At 40.4% G+C, this 15,921-nt stretch overlaps 1 protein-coding gene across 1 annotated transcript in view; it reads left to right on the top strand.

Annotated features, from left to right (window-relative positions):
• Window positions 1–15,921, top strand: part of LOC119733005 (hemicentin-1-like) — a 47,690-nt gene that overhangs the window by 5,005 nt on the left and 26,764 nt on the right. Inside the window, exons 8-18 of the mRNA XM_038206586.1 lie at window positions 108–428; window positions 648–977; window positions 1,457–1,762; window positions 2,283–2,594; window positions 2,847–3,131; window positions 3,578–3,907; window positions 4,073–4,369; window positions 4,769–5,053; window positions 5,441–5,770; window positions 6,099–6,395; window positions 6,543–6,854. Coding sequence (XP_038062514.1) covers window positions 108–428; window positions 648–977; window positions 1,457–1,762; window positions 2,283–2,594; window positions 2,847–3,131; window positions 3,578–3,907; window positions 4,073–4,369; window positions 4,769–5,053; window positions 5,441–5,770; window positions 6,099–6,395; window positions 6,543–6,854 — 3,405 coding nt within the window. The remainder of the gene's footprint in view (window positions 1–107; window positions 429–647; window positions 978–1,456; window positions 1,763–2,282; window positions 2,595–2,846; window positions 3,132–3,577; window positions 3,908–4,072; window positions 4,370–4,768; window positions 5,054–5,440; window positions 5,771–6,098; window positions 6,396–6,542; window positions 6,855–15,921) is intronic.

Here is a 15,921-nt window from a genome sequence, read left to right as displayed (position 1 = left end):
AGTTAAAGAAAGCCCTCGATACTAACATGGATTATTTTAGTCGGGTTACAGCTTATAATTGAAAGTGAAGGTCAGTGAGATATTTTCTTCTCCTTTTTTAAATTCAGTTCTCCCAAAAGAGATTTTCTTGTTTGACTCAAGAGGAACCTACTCGTCTAATGACACTGCGTACTTGATCGAAGGAGTGGATCATCGGTTCACTTGCGTGGTGCCTGACATCAACCCAAGAGCATCGTTCACATGGACTGTGGCCAATCAAGAGTTTAGTAACAGCAGTGAAGTCACGAGCAACAGCGGTTTCCTCACCAGTGCCAGCCACGTCAGAATGGCGCCCTCATGGGCTGACCATGGACAGGAATTGCTTTGCCGTGCCACTAACAGGGAAGGTCATGTGGGCATCAGCACTGGCGTGGTGCTGGACATAAAGGGTATGAAAAAGGCCTATTGAAAACCTTACCTGATCATGTTACACTCTCTCCTATCAAAGTCGCATTCCAAACAAACGGCCTCAATTGCAAACTTTATTTAAACAGGAAAAAGGAGAGGTGAAGCTTTATAATGAATCATGTATAAATCAGTACACTGACTCAATTGTTTTTCTTTAATGACTTCAGAACCTTTATCTATGTTTTATTTCTTTTCCACAGTACCACCTCGATCTTCTTCTATCTCGTTATACGATGCCAGTGGGACCAGTCTGGTGAATACTTTTGTTGTTGACCAGGGATCGCCTAGCAGTCTTCGATGTGAAGTACAGGGTACCAGACCAGCTGTTGCCATTGGGTGGTTCTTGAATGGCAACCTGCAAAGAACAGCTGATCCACATTTCGGGAAGGACATTGGATTGGTCAATACCTCAGACACGTGGTCATTCACGCCCAGCAGAGCCAATCACGGCCAGGAGGTGAGGTGCGTGGCTAGCACCGCCGAGTCACAGGAACCGTTGCCATCCAAGGCACTTAACCTAGAGGTCAATGGTGAGTATTGACGTCGTGCAGTAATGATGCCGATGAATGACCTAAGGTTATCACTTAAACATGTGAAAATAATCCCAATGATCCGAACACGTCCTCGGTTGTTTTGTGTCATGTTTTTCTTGGTCAATCAGATCGACCTTTGGATCGTCGGTAATACGACAATGACAAAAGGTCAAGAAAGGAAATGCACAGGTGCTCGTTGGTAAATGTATATTTAAACCGTAACGACTGTGTTTTTGTAGGTTTACCGTATTTTCCTTGGATCATTGGCAACACGACGACGACAGGTCAAGAAGGGAATCTATAGGTTAGCGGTAGTACATGTATAGTAAAACCACACTTGTCTGTATTTTTCTAGGTCAAACAGAATGTTTATGGATAGCTGCTAATACGACAATGAAAGATGATCACATAGGAAAAAATGTAATGGTCCTTCGCAGTGAATGAATAGTAAACCCACGTTGTTTGTGTTTTTGTAGGTCCACCCGATCTTCCTTGGATCATTGGTAACACGACAATGACAGAAGGCGTTACAACTACTCTGACGTGTTATGCCGACATGGGTTTTCCTGACGACTGGCTGTTGTACTGGTCATTCGGCGACGTGTACGACATAGCCAACCTCACAACTGTACCGTCAGCTTCGGATGATCGCTTTATGTTCACTAGCGCCCTCAACGTCACACCAACGAGAGATGACAACGGGAAGACAATCACCTGCACTGCACGGAAGGATTCTTGGACAGTTCATCCTACCACAACGTATGGTCCTATCAATGTACACTGTAGGTATCATGATGGAGAATTCAATATTTTACATAGCGGAATATATAGGGAGTAAAACACTTAAAGAATAACATGGGCGGAACCAGAATTTTCGCAGGGGAGAGGGTTCAGGCCCGTAAGATTTGTTCCAGTTTTGCCTGATTGTTGTGGACAGGCAGGCATTAGGTAATGCGGCACATTCTTACTGATGCACTTATTGTCGGTGTTTGGTGTCAGAGCGGGGAGGGGGGTTCTAACCCCAAGCCCCCTTCTTGTTCCACGCCTGGATAACATGGCGGTCAGTTAGAAACTTATCCAAAGTCAAACCACAGGTTGAAATGTGTTCCGACATGGAATGTGTTCAATTGAAATAATCCGTCCTTGAACATGGATCTTAATTCTGCAACCAAAACTAGATAATCAATTATTAAAACTGTTGAAGTGTTATACTAAACACGTTTTATGTTTTAAATCAGCTGTTCTTTTATATTTGAAAGAAAAGCAAATATCTGAAATCGTTGAAATAATTTTACCATTTAGTTTGTCCGCGATGGGTAAGCATCACCAACTGTCCACTCAAAGCCATACCAGACAGCATGGTATCATTCAGGTGCGTGTCCGAGAGCAGCAACCCAATAACAAACCTGACCTGGTTGAGAAACGGCCGGCGCAAAACAAACCCTGCTCCGCCAGCACTCCCGAAAGGAGACTATGGCGGTCACGTGACCACGGAGGACTTTACAACAGCTGTGCTGACCAAAGAGGACAATGGGGCATTGTTCACTTGCTGCACGGCTAAAACGACAGCCTGCCCCGCCGACGTGTGCGACAGCTGTTCACTCAATGTTGAATGTAAGTAATAAGTCATATTTATCTGACCGCTCAATAATAATGCCTTTTTCTAATTTCCACTACATATATTATGCATTCTGTCCAACTTCTGCCGTCCTGTAACATACACCTAGGCTGAAACTTTAACTCATAAGCACCCCAACTATATTTTTCTATATTGTATAGTTTTCCAATGAAGCATTACTGTCCTGGCCCGGTAAAGGGCGGCACAGTAAGTATTTGTCTGCTTCACATTAATGTAATATTTTGCAGATCGACCATACTTTTCCGAGCCGAAGGCAACCACGCCCAGTCCTGTGAGAGAGGGCGGTGACGTCATCCTGTCCTGCGGCGCAGACGCGAATCCCATGCCCCCTGGCTTCATCACGTGGGAGAAGGTCGGGTCTCCCGACTCCCTCCCCTCCGTCTACAGCGATGGTACCAGCAACCTGACACTAAGCAGCATCAGCAGGGAGCAGGCTGGGCCGTACAGATGCCGCGGAGACAATGGTGTACCACCCGTAGTGTTCTCGAATCCAATCGACATTGCCGTTTACTGTAAATCACCATTTGTAATTTAATTCTTCGATTTTCGATTTGAGTAACCCTTTCGAAAAGGTGACAATATTCAACGAATTTGTTCTTAAGCTGACCGAGTCAATGAGTAAATTCTTTTGAAATCGGCCTTCTCGTTTAATATAAGAGGCACTACACTACAAACTTTCCATTACTAATCTGTTCTCATTATCATCGTGGTTTTGTTTTGATCTATGATATAAATTATGTCTTGATGTGAAAAGGGCCTTGAACAACGTTTCTAGACCCTTTTGTGTCCCAGTAATCTTCATGTTACCTCCAAAGCAGACTGCCACGAATTGAATACGTAATAAATCAATGGATGCTAACATTATGAATGATAGTCACTACTATTCATGGAAGCGTGAACAAACAATGATACCATTTTGTTATTAAAAACTTCACTATTTGCCTTTTTCCTCCAAAAGATGAGGTAAACATCACAAATAAGGCAGACACCTATGTTGGGGCTGCGGACGGTGAGGGGGCCGTTCTTCTTTGCACAGCAAAGGGCAATCCACTGCCTTTAACCGTCTGGTTAGACCCAACTAACGAAGAGATCAACAATGACACAGACGCAGGAAGAATCATTCAAGCCGTCACAAGCAATGGAGGAGATGACATATATGGCTACTCTGTTACGAGCATCCTGGAAATCAAAAGAGTGACTGCGGAAGGAGACTATGGTTACTACACATGCTACAGCGGAAACGGTGTAGGACGCGTAGACATGTTGCATATCCATTTGAACATTAAAGGTATGGTTTTCAAAGTCTAAAAGAAGTGAAATATGTCTCAAATGCAACGTCAAGACATACACAATATCCAAGGACAGTGTCCCTATCAGAGTGAAAGATAGACAGAAATTTCGTGTCATTTTGCGAGTGTTTATAATTAAAAAGTGGGTTCTTTTATTTGTCAAGTGGTGCCATCGTCGCCCTACGATGTGTCGATAGACGAGGAACGAATCACCGCCGATTCGGTCACTATTACGTGGCGCCCTGGGGCCGAGGTTGGGACGCCTCAATGGTTCTACGTCAACTACCGGGAGCTTGGAAAAGCAACGGACTTCGACCCCAGCACAAGAAGCCAGAGACTACAGGGATCCAACGAGTACACGGTGGAGGGCTTGCGTCCTTACGCAATGTACGAGGTTGAGGTATACGCTGAGAATGCCCATGGAAGAAGCGAGGCCGTTAAGACAGTTGTCAAGACATTGCGTGAGTTTTCAATGACGTTTATTGACAAGGACTCAGAAACTTGTCGACAGTGAAACCGAATTTGTGATACTATTAGGCAAACACCTAAACTACTACGCAATCAAATAAATACGAGCCTCGTCAATGAGGTGCATCATGAGGGTGCACTTGTATATGCCTGATTGCACGAACGTCTTCCTTTTGGTGTAAAACTCCTCTTCTTCCTTGCAAAAGAAAGCCAGGAAAGGCTTTTCCCCAGACGTAAAGCACTAGCAAGGTACAATTTCATCCAGGAGTTTGATGTTTACTCTTATCAGATTTATGAAAGAAAGAATTAAAGAAATCTAAACTCCGCTCTCGAACACTTTAACAAGTTGACACATATCTCTTTAATAAACTGTAATGTACTCTTATTTTCAGATTGTCCTGTATTTACCGACCCAACGTCACTTACGACGAATCCCGTGGATGAAGGAGATGACATCACACTGTCCTGCAGCGCCGACGCCAATCCCATGCCCACTGACTTCATCACGTGGGAGAAGGTCGGGTCGCCTGACTCCCTCCCCTCCGTCTACAGCGATGGAACCAGCAACCTGACACTAAGCAGCGTCAACAGGAAGCAGGCTGGGCCGTACAGGTGCCGGGGAAATAATGGTGTACCACCTGTTATCTTTTCAAGATCCATTGATGTCATCGTTCTCTGTAAGTCTTAATTTCGTCTTTCCAAATCACAAACATTTATTGAAAATCACTTCCAGCCGGTTGGTATCTAATTAACTTTAAGCATTTTATCAAATGCTGTATGGTCATCAGTGGTTGCATAAACTTTAATATGTAAATACCTCCATGTAATAAAGTGTCATATCGTATAGCATAGGGTTGTTACAGCTTTACTATTAACGCAAAATCATCCATTTCCATCATGTAGATCACCTCTTAATTCACTGTACATTCTAAGTTTGCGTATATTGTAAAAACATCTCAAGTGTAAAGACTCCGTCATTAACAGTTTGCTTCTTTGAAGTGGAATTTCACACAAAATGTATCTTTGTAATTATCGTGTTTGGTGCTTGAAATTTATTTTTGAAGATGAAGCCGCCATAACAAGCCAAGCTGATAACTGCGTCGAAGCCGATGACGGTGAGGCCGCTATTCTGACCTGTACGGTCAAAGGTAACCCCCATCCTTTAATCAGATGGTTGAGTCCAACCCGCACTAGGATGACTAATCATACTGAGCCAGGTAGGATAACCCAGGTCGATACCATTAGCGGCGGGGATGTTGTCTATGGATACACGGTGACAAGCACTTTGCACATCAAAAACGTGACCGGTATTGGAGACTACGGCTTTTACGTCTGTACCTGTGGAAATGGCGTTGGGAGGGTGGACGCGTTGTCCATTCAGCTGACTTCGAGAGGTGAGTATTGTATGCCCTTATAAAACCATGTTTAATCTAACATTACTGCAGTTCCTTGGGAGAGCCAGTCCTCCTTGTATCTCACTGGCTGATGAACTGCTGACTGACTGCAGAGGAGAGTCTGGAAGTGCCACCGTATGGGCTTTTTGTTAGAGCTAAATACGGCTATTTGGGAACACCATATGCATTAAGAGCAACCCAGCGAATTTGTGAATCGCTTGACTATAAGAATTTTCTGCTCTGTAACCTGTTCTACTATAATTCCCTTATCCTGTTTGTTTACAAGGCAAGGTTCATAATTCACATTATTCTCCTTTGGGTGGATTAGTTTTACCAGCTGCACCGATGAACGTCTCCATCGAAGAAGCTATGAACACGGCCACGACCATCACAGTGTCATGGACACCTCGGAACGAGGCTGCACCAAACATCTGGTTCCATGTCAATTACAGAGAGCTTGCAACGACTGACGACTTCGATCCCAACACGCGCAGCGACAGACTCCATGGCGTCACTTCATTCACTCTGATGGGACTGCGTCCTTACTCCGTGTACGAGGTTGAGGTTTATGCAGCAAATGGCAATGGCGTGAGTGAAGCTGTGACGATCATCGGCACGACTGCGCGTAAGTATACAAATATGTACGGAAGGAACGTGATGTCAAAATGGCTGGCTGCAACCTAATAGAAGTGTCGTTGGTATTATGGAATTAGCCAATGACAGTCGCACGTTTGGCACATTAATAATCATAAGTCGACTACTTTTCTCTCAGTATGTACAAGGATGGTGAGCATCACCGGTTGCCCGTACAGAATCGTATCAGGCGGTAGTGTGTCCTTGAGCTGTGTATCCGAGAGCACGAACCCGGCCACCAATCTGACTTGGCTGAGAGACAATGTTGAGCAAACTGGTCATCCAGGGCTAATGATTACTGATGGCGACTACGGTGGCCGAATGACGACACTGGGCTTCACGACAGGCGCACTCACCAGAACAGACAACGGGGGTGAATACAAGTGCTGTGCCGTTAGACCATCGGTCTGCACCGCAGATGTGTGTGACACGTGTTCACTGAATGTTGAGTGTAAGTTGAATTCGAAACACGTTGTCATCTGAACAAATAACCATTATTATACAGAGTATAGAAAGCGTACAACAATAATAAACTTAAGTGGTTCTTCATGGAACGCGATCTGTTGTTTTCGTATTGCTACAAACATAAGGTCTAAAACAAAATAATAATATAAAAAAAAAAAAAAAAAAAAAAAAAAAAATAAATAAATAAATAAAAAAAATCCTTCTAATGGAAGTTATACTTATAGCTCTGATAATCATATAATACCTTCAACTAAAATAAAGAATTCAATTCCAGGCAAAAAAGATTTTCGTTCGTTCTTCGTTTTACTTGTTGCCATCTTTGTGTCTGTAAACATTTGTATCCCCTCGTGCCGAGCTTGGCAATGATTGGATCTTTATAACTGGTCGTCAAGCTCATTTAAAGGCACTTTCCGAACGGTTTAAACCCCCTTTCTCCACGAGGATCGTCTGATCGTCTGACGTATCGTGAGGTACGCCTAGGGACAGCTATAGACCTTATGTTTGTAGCAATACGAAAACAATTGAAAGACAAGTCGACAGATTTGCACTGGCGTTCTTACGTAATTCTCGAGAGTCTGCGGGGCCGTTCCCTGTAATCCTTTTTCTCTTCTCCCTGCATTTTCCATTCTTATTTAACTCTTTCTTCTTTCTTTTCACGAACGTTATCTTATTTTGTGAACATCTTATTTCTTACACGTAAATAAGATTTTAAAAATTATTAAATTATCAAATAAATTTTATGAACGAGATGCTTAACTAAAAAATTTGTATTTAACCTATAACAATCTCTGAGCTGCGTTTTTTACTTACGTCGACCCCGCACTGATATTGTGCCACTCATTTCATTGATACGCACAACGATTCATTATTACGCGCGCGTATGATACGCGTGTATCTTATACGTTTTCAAAAAACCGTGCGTCGCGCCGGCGTCACGTCACACTTTGCTCCCAGCTACCATAAGAACAACACGTATTCTTCTGACGTTGCAACGCAATTCCTTTACTACATGTACTTGTACCTTTGAACGTGACCTCTTAACACCATATCCTCGGCTTTAATGAGCGGACGTCTTATCGTTTTAGGTGAGTTGATCTCTAATGAAAATTATACTCTTACAACCCAATTAAATACCCCCTTCCTTGAAATTTAAATTATGATATAACATCAACACGTAAAAGTTCTTACGGGGTAGGTCGTACAGTCTCGAGACGAAACCTACCCAAGGTCTAGCGAACTGTACCTGATGAGTCTCGCTTTTTAGACAAATTTCTGGTTTCTTGTCAAATTTACCAAAACAGACTGGTAAGAGCTTTTACATGCCGGCATTCCTTACTACTTATACTAACCTATAAACTACTTCACTTTCCGGTGTATGTTTTAATGATCCGTTCCTTACAATCCTTGAAATTTCCACGCTGCGTTTGTACGGCCTAACGTAAACTTCCTTTAGTATTCATGCTAGGCTACTAGCTGTGCCAATTTTCCTTCTAAAAAGTACCCTCCGAGCCATGCTGGTTAGTCTTCCCAACTTTGTTTTTTAACAAATATTCTCCTAGCCATACTGGTTAGTTTTCCCCAATTTTCCTTCTAAAAAAATATCCTCCTAGCCATGCTGGTTAGTCTTCCCCAATTTTCCTTCTAAAAAATATCCTCCTAGCCATGCTGGTTAGTCTTTCCCATTTTTCCTTCTAAAAAATATCCTCCTAACCATGCTGGTTAGTCTTCCCCAATTTTCCTTCTAAAAAATATCCTCCTAGCCATGCTGGTTAGTCTTCCCCAATTTTCCTTCTAAAAAAAATATCCTCCTAGCCATGCTGGTTAGTCTTCCCCATTTTTCTTTTTAAAAAATATCCTCCTAGCCATGCTGGTTAGTTTTCCCCAATGTTCCTTATAAAAAATATCCTCCTAGCCATGCTGATTAGTCTTCCCCAATTTCCTTTTAAAAAATTAAAACAAAATAATAATATAAAAAAAAAAAAAAAAAAAAAAAAAAAAATAAATAAATAAAAAAAATCCTTCTAATGGAAGTTATACTTATAGCTCTGATAATCATATAATACCTTCAACTAAAATAAAGAATTCAATTCCAGGCAAAAAAGATTTTCGTTCGTTCTTCGTTTTACTTGTTGCCATCTTTGTGTCTGTAAACATTTGTATCCCCTCGTGCCGAGCTTGGCAATGATTGGATCTTTATAACTGGTCGTCAAGCTCATTTAAAGGCACTTTCCGAACGGTTTAAACCCCCTTTCTCCACGAGGATCGTCTGATCGTCTGACGTATCGTGAGGTACGCCTAGGGACAGCTATAGACCTTATGTTTGTAGCAATACGAAAACAATTGAAAGACAAGTCGACAGATTTGCACTGGCGTTCTTACGTAATTCTCGAGAGTCTGCGGGGCCGTTCCCTGTAATCCTTTTTCTCTTCTCCCTGCATTTTCCATTCTTATTTAACTCTTTCTTCTTTCTTTTCACGAACGTTATCTTATTTTGTGAACATCTTATTTCTTACACGTAAATAAGATTTTAAAAATTATTAAATTATCAAATAAATTTTATGAACGAGATGCTTAACTAAAAAATTTGTATTTAACCTATAACAATCTCTGAGCTGCGTTTTTTACTTACGTCGACCCCGCACTGATATTGTGCCACTCATTTCATTGATACGCACAACGATTCATTATTACGCGCGCGTATGATACGCGTGTATCTTATACGTTTTCAAAAAACCGTGCGTCGCGCCGGCGTCACGTCACACTTTGCTCCCAGCTACCATAAGAACAACACGTATTCTTCTGACGTTGCAACGCAATTCCTTTACTACATGTACTTGTACCTTTGAACGTGACCTCTTAACACCATATCCTCGGCTTTAATGAGCGGACGTCTTATCGTTTTAGGTGAGTTGATCTCTAATGAAAATTATACTCTTACAACCCAATTAAATACCCCCTTCCTTGAAATTTAAATTATGATATAACATCAACACGTAAAAGTTCTTACGGGGTAGGTCGTACAGTCTCGAGACGAAACCTACCCAAGGTCTAGCGAACTGTACCTGATGAGTCTCGCTTTTTAGACAAATTTCTGGTTTCTTGTCAAATTTACCAAAACAGACTGGTAAGAGCTTTTACATGCCGGCATTCCTTACTACTTATACTAACCTATAAACTACTTCACTTTCCGGTGTATGTTTTAATGATCCGTTCCTTACAATCCTTGAAATTTCCACGCTGCGTTTGTACGGCCTAACGTAAACTTCCTTTAGTATTCATGCTAGGCTACTAGCTGTGCCAATTTTCCTTCTAAAAAGTACCCTCCGAGCCATGCTGGTTAGTCTTCCCAACTTTGTTTTTTAACAAATATTCTCCTAGCCATACTGGTTAGTTTTCCCCAATTTTCCTTCTAAAAAAATATCCTCCTAGCCATGCTGGTTAGTCTTCCCCAATTTTCCTTCTAAAAAATATCCTCCTAGCCATGCTGGTTAGTCTTTCCCATTTTTCCTTCTAAAAAATATCCTCCTAACCATGCTGGTTAGTCTTCCCCAATTTTCCTTCTAAAAAATATCCTCCTAGCCATGCTGGTTAGTCTTCCCCAATTTTCCTTCTAAAAAAAATATCCTCCTAGCCATGCTGGTTAGTCTTCCCCATTTTTCTTTTTAAAAAATATCCTCCTAGCCATGCTGGTTAGTTTTCCCCAATGTTCCTTATAAAAAATATCCTCCTAGCCATGCTGATTAGTCTTCCCCAATTTCCTTTTAAAAAATTAAAACAAAATAATAATATAAAAAAAAAAAAAAAAAAATAAATAAATAAAAAAAATCCTTCTAATGGAAGTTATACTTATAGCTCTGATAATCATATAATACCTTCAACTAAAATAAAGAATTCAATTCCAGGCAAAAAAGATTTTCGTTCGTTCTTCGTTTTACTTGTTGCCATCTTTGTGTCTGTAAACATTTGTATCCCCTCGTGCCGAGCTTGGCAATGATTGGATCTTTATAACTGGTCGTCAAGCTCATTTAAAGGCACTTTCCGAACGGTTTAAACCCCCTTTCTCCACGAGGATCGTCTGATCGTCTGACGTATCGTGAGGTACGCCTAGGGACAGCTATAGACCTTATGTTTGTAGCAATACGAAAACAATTGAAAGACAAGTCGACAGATTTGCACTGGCGTTCTTACGTAATTCTCGAGAGTCTGCGGGGCCGTTCCCTGTAATCCTTTTTCTCTTCTCCCTGCATTTTCCATTCTTATTTAACTCTTTCTTCTTTCTTTTCACGAACGTTATCTTATTTTGTGAACATCTTATTTCTTACACGTAAATAAGATTTTAAAAATTATTAAATTATCAAATAAATTTTATGAACGAGATGCTTAACTAAAAAATTTGTATTTAACCTATAACAATCTCTGAGCTGCGTTTTTTACTTACGTCGACCCCGCACTGATATTGTGCCACTCATTTCATTGATACGCACAACGATTCATTATTACGCGCGCGTATGATACGCGTGTATCTTATACGTTTTCAAAAAACCGTGCGTCGCGCCGGCGTCACGTCACACTTTGCTCCCAGCTACCATAAGAACAACACGTATTCTTCTGACGTTGCAACGCAATTCCTTTACTACATGTACTTGTACCTTTGAACGTGACCTCTTAACACCATATCCTCGGCTTTAATGAGCGGACGTCTTATCGTTTTAGGTGAGTTGATCTCTAATGAAAATTATACTCTTACAACCCAATTAAATACCCCCTTCCTTGAAATTTAAATTATGATATAACATCAACACGTAAAAGTTCTTACGGGGTAGGTCGTACAGTCTCGAGACGAAACCTACCCAAGGTCTAGCGAACTGTACCTGATGAGTCTCGCTTTTTAGACAAATTTCTGGTTTCTTGTCAAATTTACCAAAACAGACTGGTAAGAGCTTTTACATGCCGGCATTCCTTACTACTTATACTAACCTATAAACTACTTCACTTTCCGGTGTATGTTTTAATGATCCGTTCCTTACAATCCTTGAAATTTCCACGCTGCGTTTGTACGGCCTAACGTAAACTTCCTTTAGTATTCATGCTAGGCTACTAGCTGTGCCAATTTTCCTTCTAAAAAGTACCCTCCGAGCCATGCTGGTTAGTCTTCCCAACTTTGTTTTTTAACAAATATTCTCCTAGCCATACTGGTTAGTTTTCCCCAATTTTCCTTCTAAAAAAATATCCTCCTAGCCATGCTGGTTAGTCTTCCCCAATTTTCCTTCTAAAAAATATCCTCCTAGCCATGCTGGTTAGTCTTTCCCATTTTTCCTTCTAAAAAATATCCTCCTAACCATGCTGGTTAGTCTTCCCCAATTTTCCTTCTAAAAAATATCCTCCTAGCCATGCTGGTTAGTCTTCCCCAATTTTCCTTCTAAAAAAAATATCCTCCTAGCCATGCTGGTTAGTCTTCCCCATTTTTCTTTTTAAAAAATATCCTCCTAGCCATGCTGGTTAGTTTTCCCCAATGTTCCTTATAAAAAATATCCTCCTAGCCATGCTGATTAGTCTTCCCCAATTTCCTTTTAAAAAATTAAAACAAAATAATAATATAAAAAAAAAAAAATAAATAAATAAAAAAAATCCTTCTAATGGAAGTTATACTTATAGCTCTGATAATCATATAATACCTTCAACTAAAATAAAGAATTCAATTCCAGGCAAAAAAGATTTTCGTTCGTTCTTCGTTTTACTTGTTGCCATCTTTGTGTCTGTAAACATTTGTATCCCCTCGTGCCGAGCTTGGCAATGATTGGATCTTTATAACTGGTCGTCAAGCTCATTTAAAGGCACTTTCCGAACGGTTTAAACCCCCTTTCTCCACGAGGATCGTCTGATCGTCTGACGTATCGTGAGGTACGCCTAGGGACAGCTATAGACCTTATGTTTGTAGCAATACGAAAACAATTGAAAGACAAGTCGACAGATTTGCACTGGCGTTCTTACGTAATTCTCGAGAGTCTGCGGGGCCGTTCCCTGTAATCCTTTTTCTCTTCTCCCTGCATTTTCCATTCTTATTTAACTCTTTCTTCTTTCTTTTCACGAACGTTATCTTATTTTGTGAACATCTTATTTCTTACACGTAAATAAGATTTTAAAAATTATTAAATTATCAAATAAATTTTATGAACGAGATGCTTAACTAAAAAATTTGTATTTAACCTATAACAATCTCTGAGCTGCGTTTTTTACTTACGTCGACCCCGCACTGATATTGTGCCACTCATTTCATTGATACGCACAACGATTCATTGTTACGCGCGCGTATGATACGCGTGTATCTTATACGTTTTCAAAAAACCGTGCGTCGCGCCGGCGTCACGTCACACTTTGCTCCCAGCTACCATAAGAACAACACGTATTCTTCTGACGTTGCAACGCAATTCCTTTACTACATGTACTTGTACCTTTGAACGTGACCTCTTAACACCATATCCTCGGCTTTAATGAGCGGACGTCTTATCGTTTTAGGTGAGTTGATCTCTAATGAAAATTATACTCTTACAACCCAATTAAATACCCCCTTCCTTGAAATTTAAATTATGATATAACATCAACACGTAAAAGTTCTTACGGGGTAGGTCGTACAGTCTCGAGACGAAACCTACCCAAGGTCTAGCGAACTGTACCTGATGAGTCTCGCTTTTTAGACAAATTTCTGGTTTCTTGTCAAATTTACCAAAACAGACTGGTAAGAGCTTTTACATGCCGGCATTCCTTACTACTTATACTAACCTATAAACTACTTCACTTTCCGGTGTATGTTTTAATGATCCGTTCCTTACAATCCTTGAAATTTCCACGCTGCGTTTGTACGGCCTAACGTAAACTTCCTTTAGTATTCATGCTAGGCTACTAGCTGTGCCAATTTTCCTTCTAAAAAGTACCCTCCGAGCCATGCTGGTTAGTCTTCCCAACTTTGTTTTTTAACAAATATTCTCCTAGCCATACTGGTTAGTTTTCCCCAATTTTCCTTCTAAAAAAATATCCTCCTAGCCATGCTGGTTAGTCTTCCCCAATTTTCCTTCTAAAAAATATCCTCCTAGCCATGCTGGTTAGTCTTTCCCATTTTTCCTTCTAAAAAATATCCTCCTAACCATGCTGGTTAGTCTTCCCCAATTTTCCTTCTAAAAAATATCCTCCTAGCCATGCTGGTTAGTCTTCCCCAATTTTCCTTCTAAAAAAAATATCCTCCTAGCCATGCTGGTTAGTCTTCCCCATTTTTCTTTTTAAAAAATATCCTCCTAGCCATGCTGGTTAGTTTTCCCCAATGTTCCTTATAAAAAATATCCTCCTAGCCATGCTGATTAGTCTTCCCCAATTTCCTTTTAAAAAATTAAAACAAAATAATAATATAAAAAAAAAAAAAATAAATAAATAAAAAAAATCCTTCTAATGGAAGTTATACTTATAGCTCTGATAATCATATAATACCTTCAACTAAAATAAAGAATTCAATTCCAGGCAAAAAAGATTTTCGTTCGTTCTTCGTTTTACTTGTTGCCATCTTTGTGTCTGTAAACATTTGTATCCCCTCGTGCCGAGCTTGGCAATGATTGGATCTTTATAACTGGTCGTCAAGCTCATTTAAAGGCACTTTCCGAACGGTTTAAACCCCCTTTCTCCACGAGGATCGTCTGATCGTCTGACGTATCGTGAGGTACGCCTAGGGACAGCTATAGACCTTATGTTTGTAGCAATACGAAAACAATTGAAAGACAAGTCGACAGATTTGCACTGGCGTTCTTACGTAATTCTCGAGAGTCTGCGGGGCCGTTCCCTGTAATCCTTTTTCTCTTCTCCCTGCATTTTCCATTCTTATTTAACTCTTTCTTCTTTCTTTTCACGAACGTTATCTTATTTTGTGAACATCTTATTTCTTACACGTAAATAAGATTTTAAAAATTATTAAATTATCAAATAAATTTTATGAACGAGATGCTTAACTAAAAAATTTGTATTTAACCTATAACAATCTCTGAGCTGCGTTTTTTACTTACGTCGACCCCGCACTGATATTGTGCCACTCATTTCATTGATACGCACAACGATTCATTATTACGCGCGCGTATGATACGCGTGTATCTTATACGTTTTCAAAAAACCGTGCGTCGCGCCGGCGTCACGTCACACTTTGCTCCCAGCTACCATAAGAACAACACGTATTCTTCTGACGTTGCAACGCAATTCCTTTACTACATGTACTTGTACCTTTGAACGTGACCTCTTAACACCATATCCTCGGCTTTAATGAGCGGACGTCTTATCGTTTTAGGTGAGTTGATCTCTAATGAAAATTATACTCTTACAACCCAATTAAATACCCCCTTCCTTGAAATTTAAATTATGATATAACATCAACACGTAAAAGTTCTTACGGGGTAGGTCGTACAGTCTCGAGACGAAACCTACCCAAGGTCTAGCGAACTGTACCTGATGAGTCTCGCTTTTTAGACAAATTTCTGGTTTCTTGTCAAATTTACCAAAACAGACTGGTAAGAGCTTTTACATGCCGGCATTCCTTACTACTTATACTAACCTATAAACTACTTCACTTTCCGGTGTATGTTTTAATGATCCGTTCCTTACAATCCTTGAAATTTCCACGCTGCGTTTGTACGGCCTAACGTAAACTTCCTTTAGTATTCATGCTAGGCTACTAGCTGTGCCAATTTTCCTTCTAAAAAGTACCCTCCGAGCCATGCTGGTTAGTCTTCCCAACTTTGTTTTTTAACAAATATTCTCCTAGCCATACTGGTTAGTTTTCCCCAATTTTCCTTCTAAAAAAATATCCTCCTAGCCATGCTGGTTAGTCTTCCCCAATTTTCCTTCTAAAAAATATCCTCCTAGCCATGCTGGTTAGTCTTTCCCATTTTTCCTTCTAAAAAATATCCTCCTAACCATGCTGGTTAGTCTTCCCCAATTTTCCTTCTAAAAAATATCCTCCTAGCCATGCTGGTTAGTCTTCCCCAATTTTCCTTCTAAAAAAAATATCCTCCTAGCCATGC

The sequence above is a fragment of the Patiria miniata genome, unplaced genomic scaffold (assembly GCF_015706575.1).
Source record: "Patiria miniata isolate m_02_andy unplaced genomic scaffold, ASM1570657v1 HiC_scaffold_25, whole genome shotgun sequence".
NCBI lineage: Eukaryota > Metazoa > Echinodermata > Asteroidea > Valvatida > Asterinidae > Patiria > Patiria miniata.
This window is presented reverse-complemented; position numbering and strand designations above follow the sequence as displayed.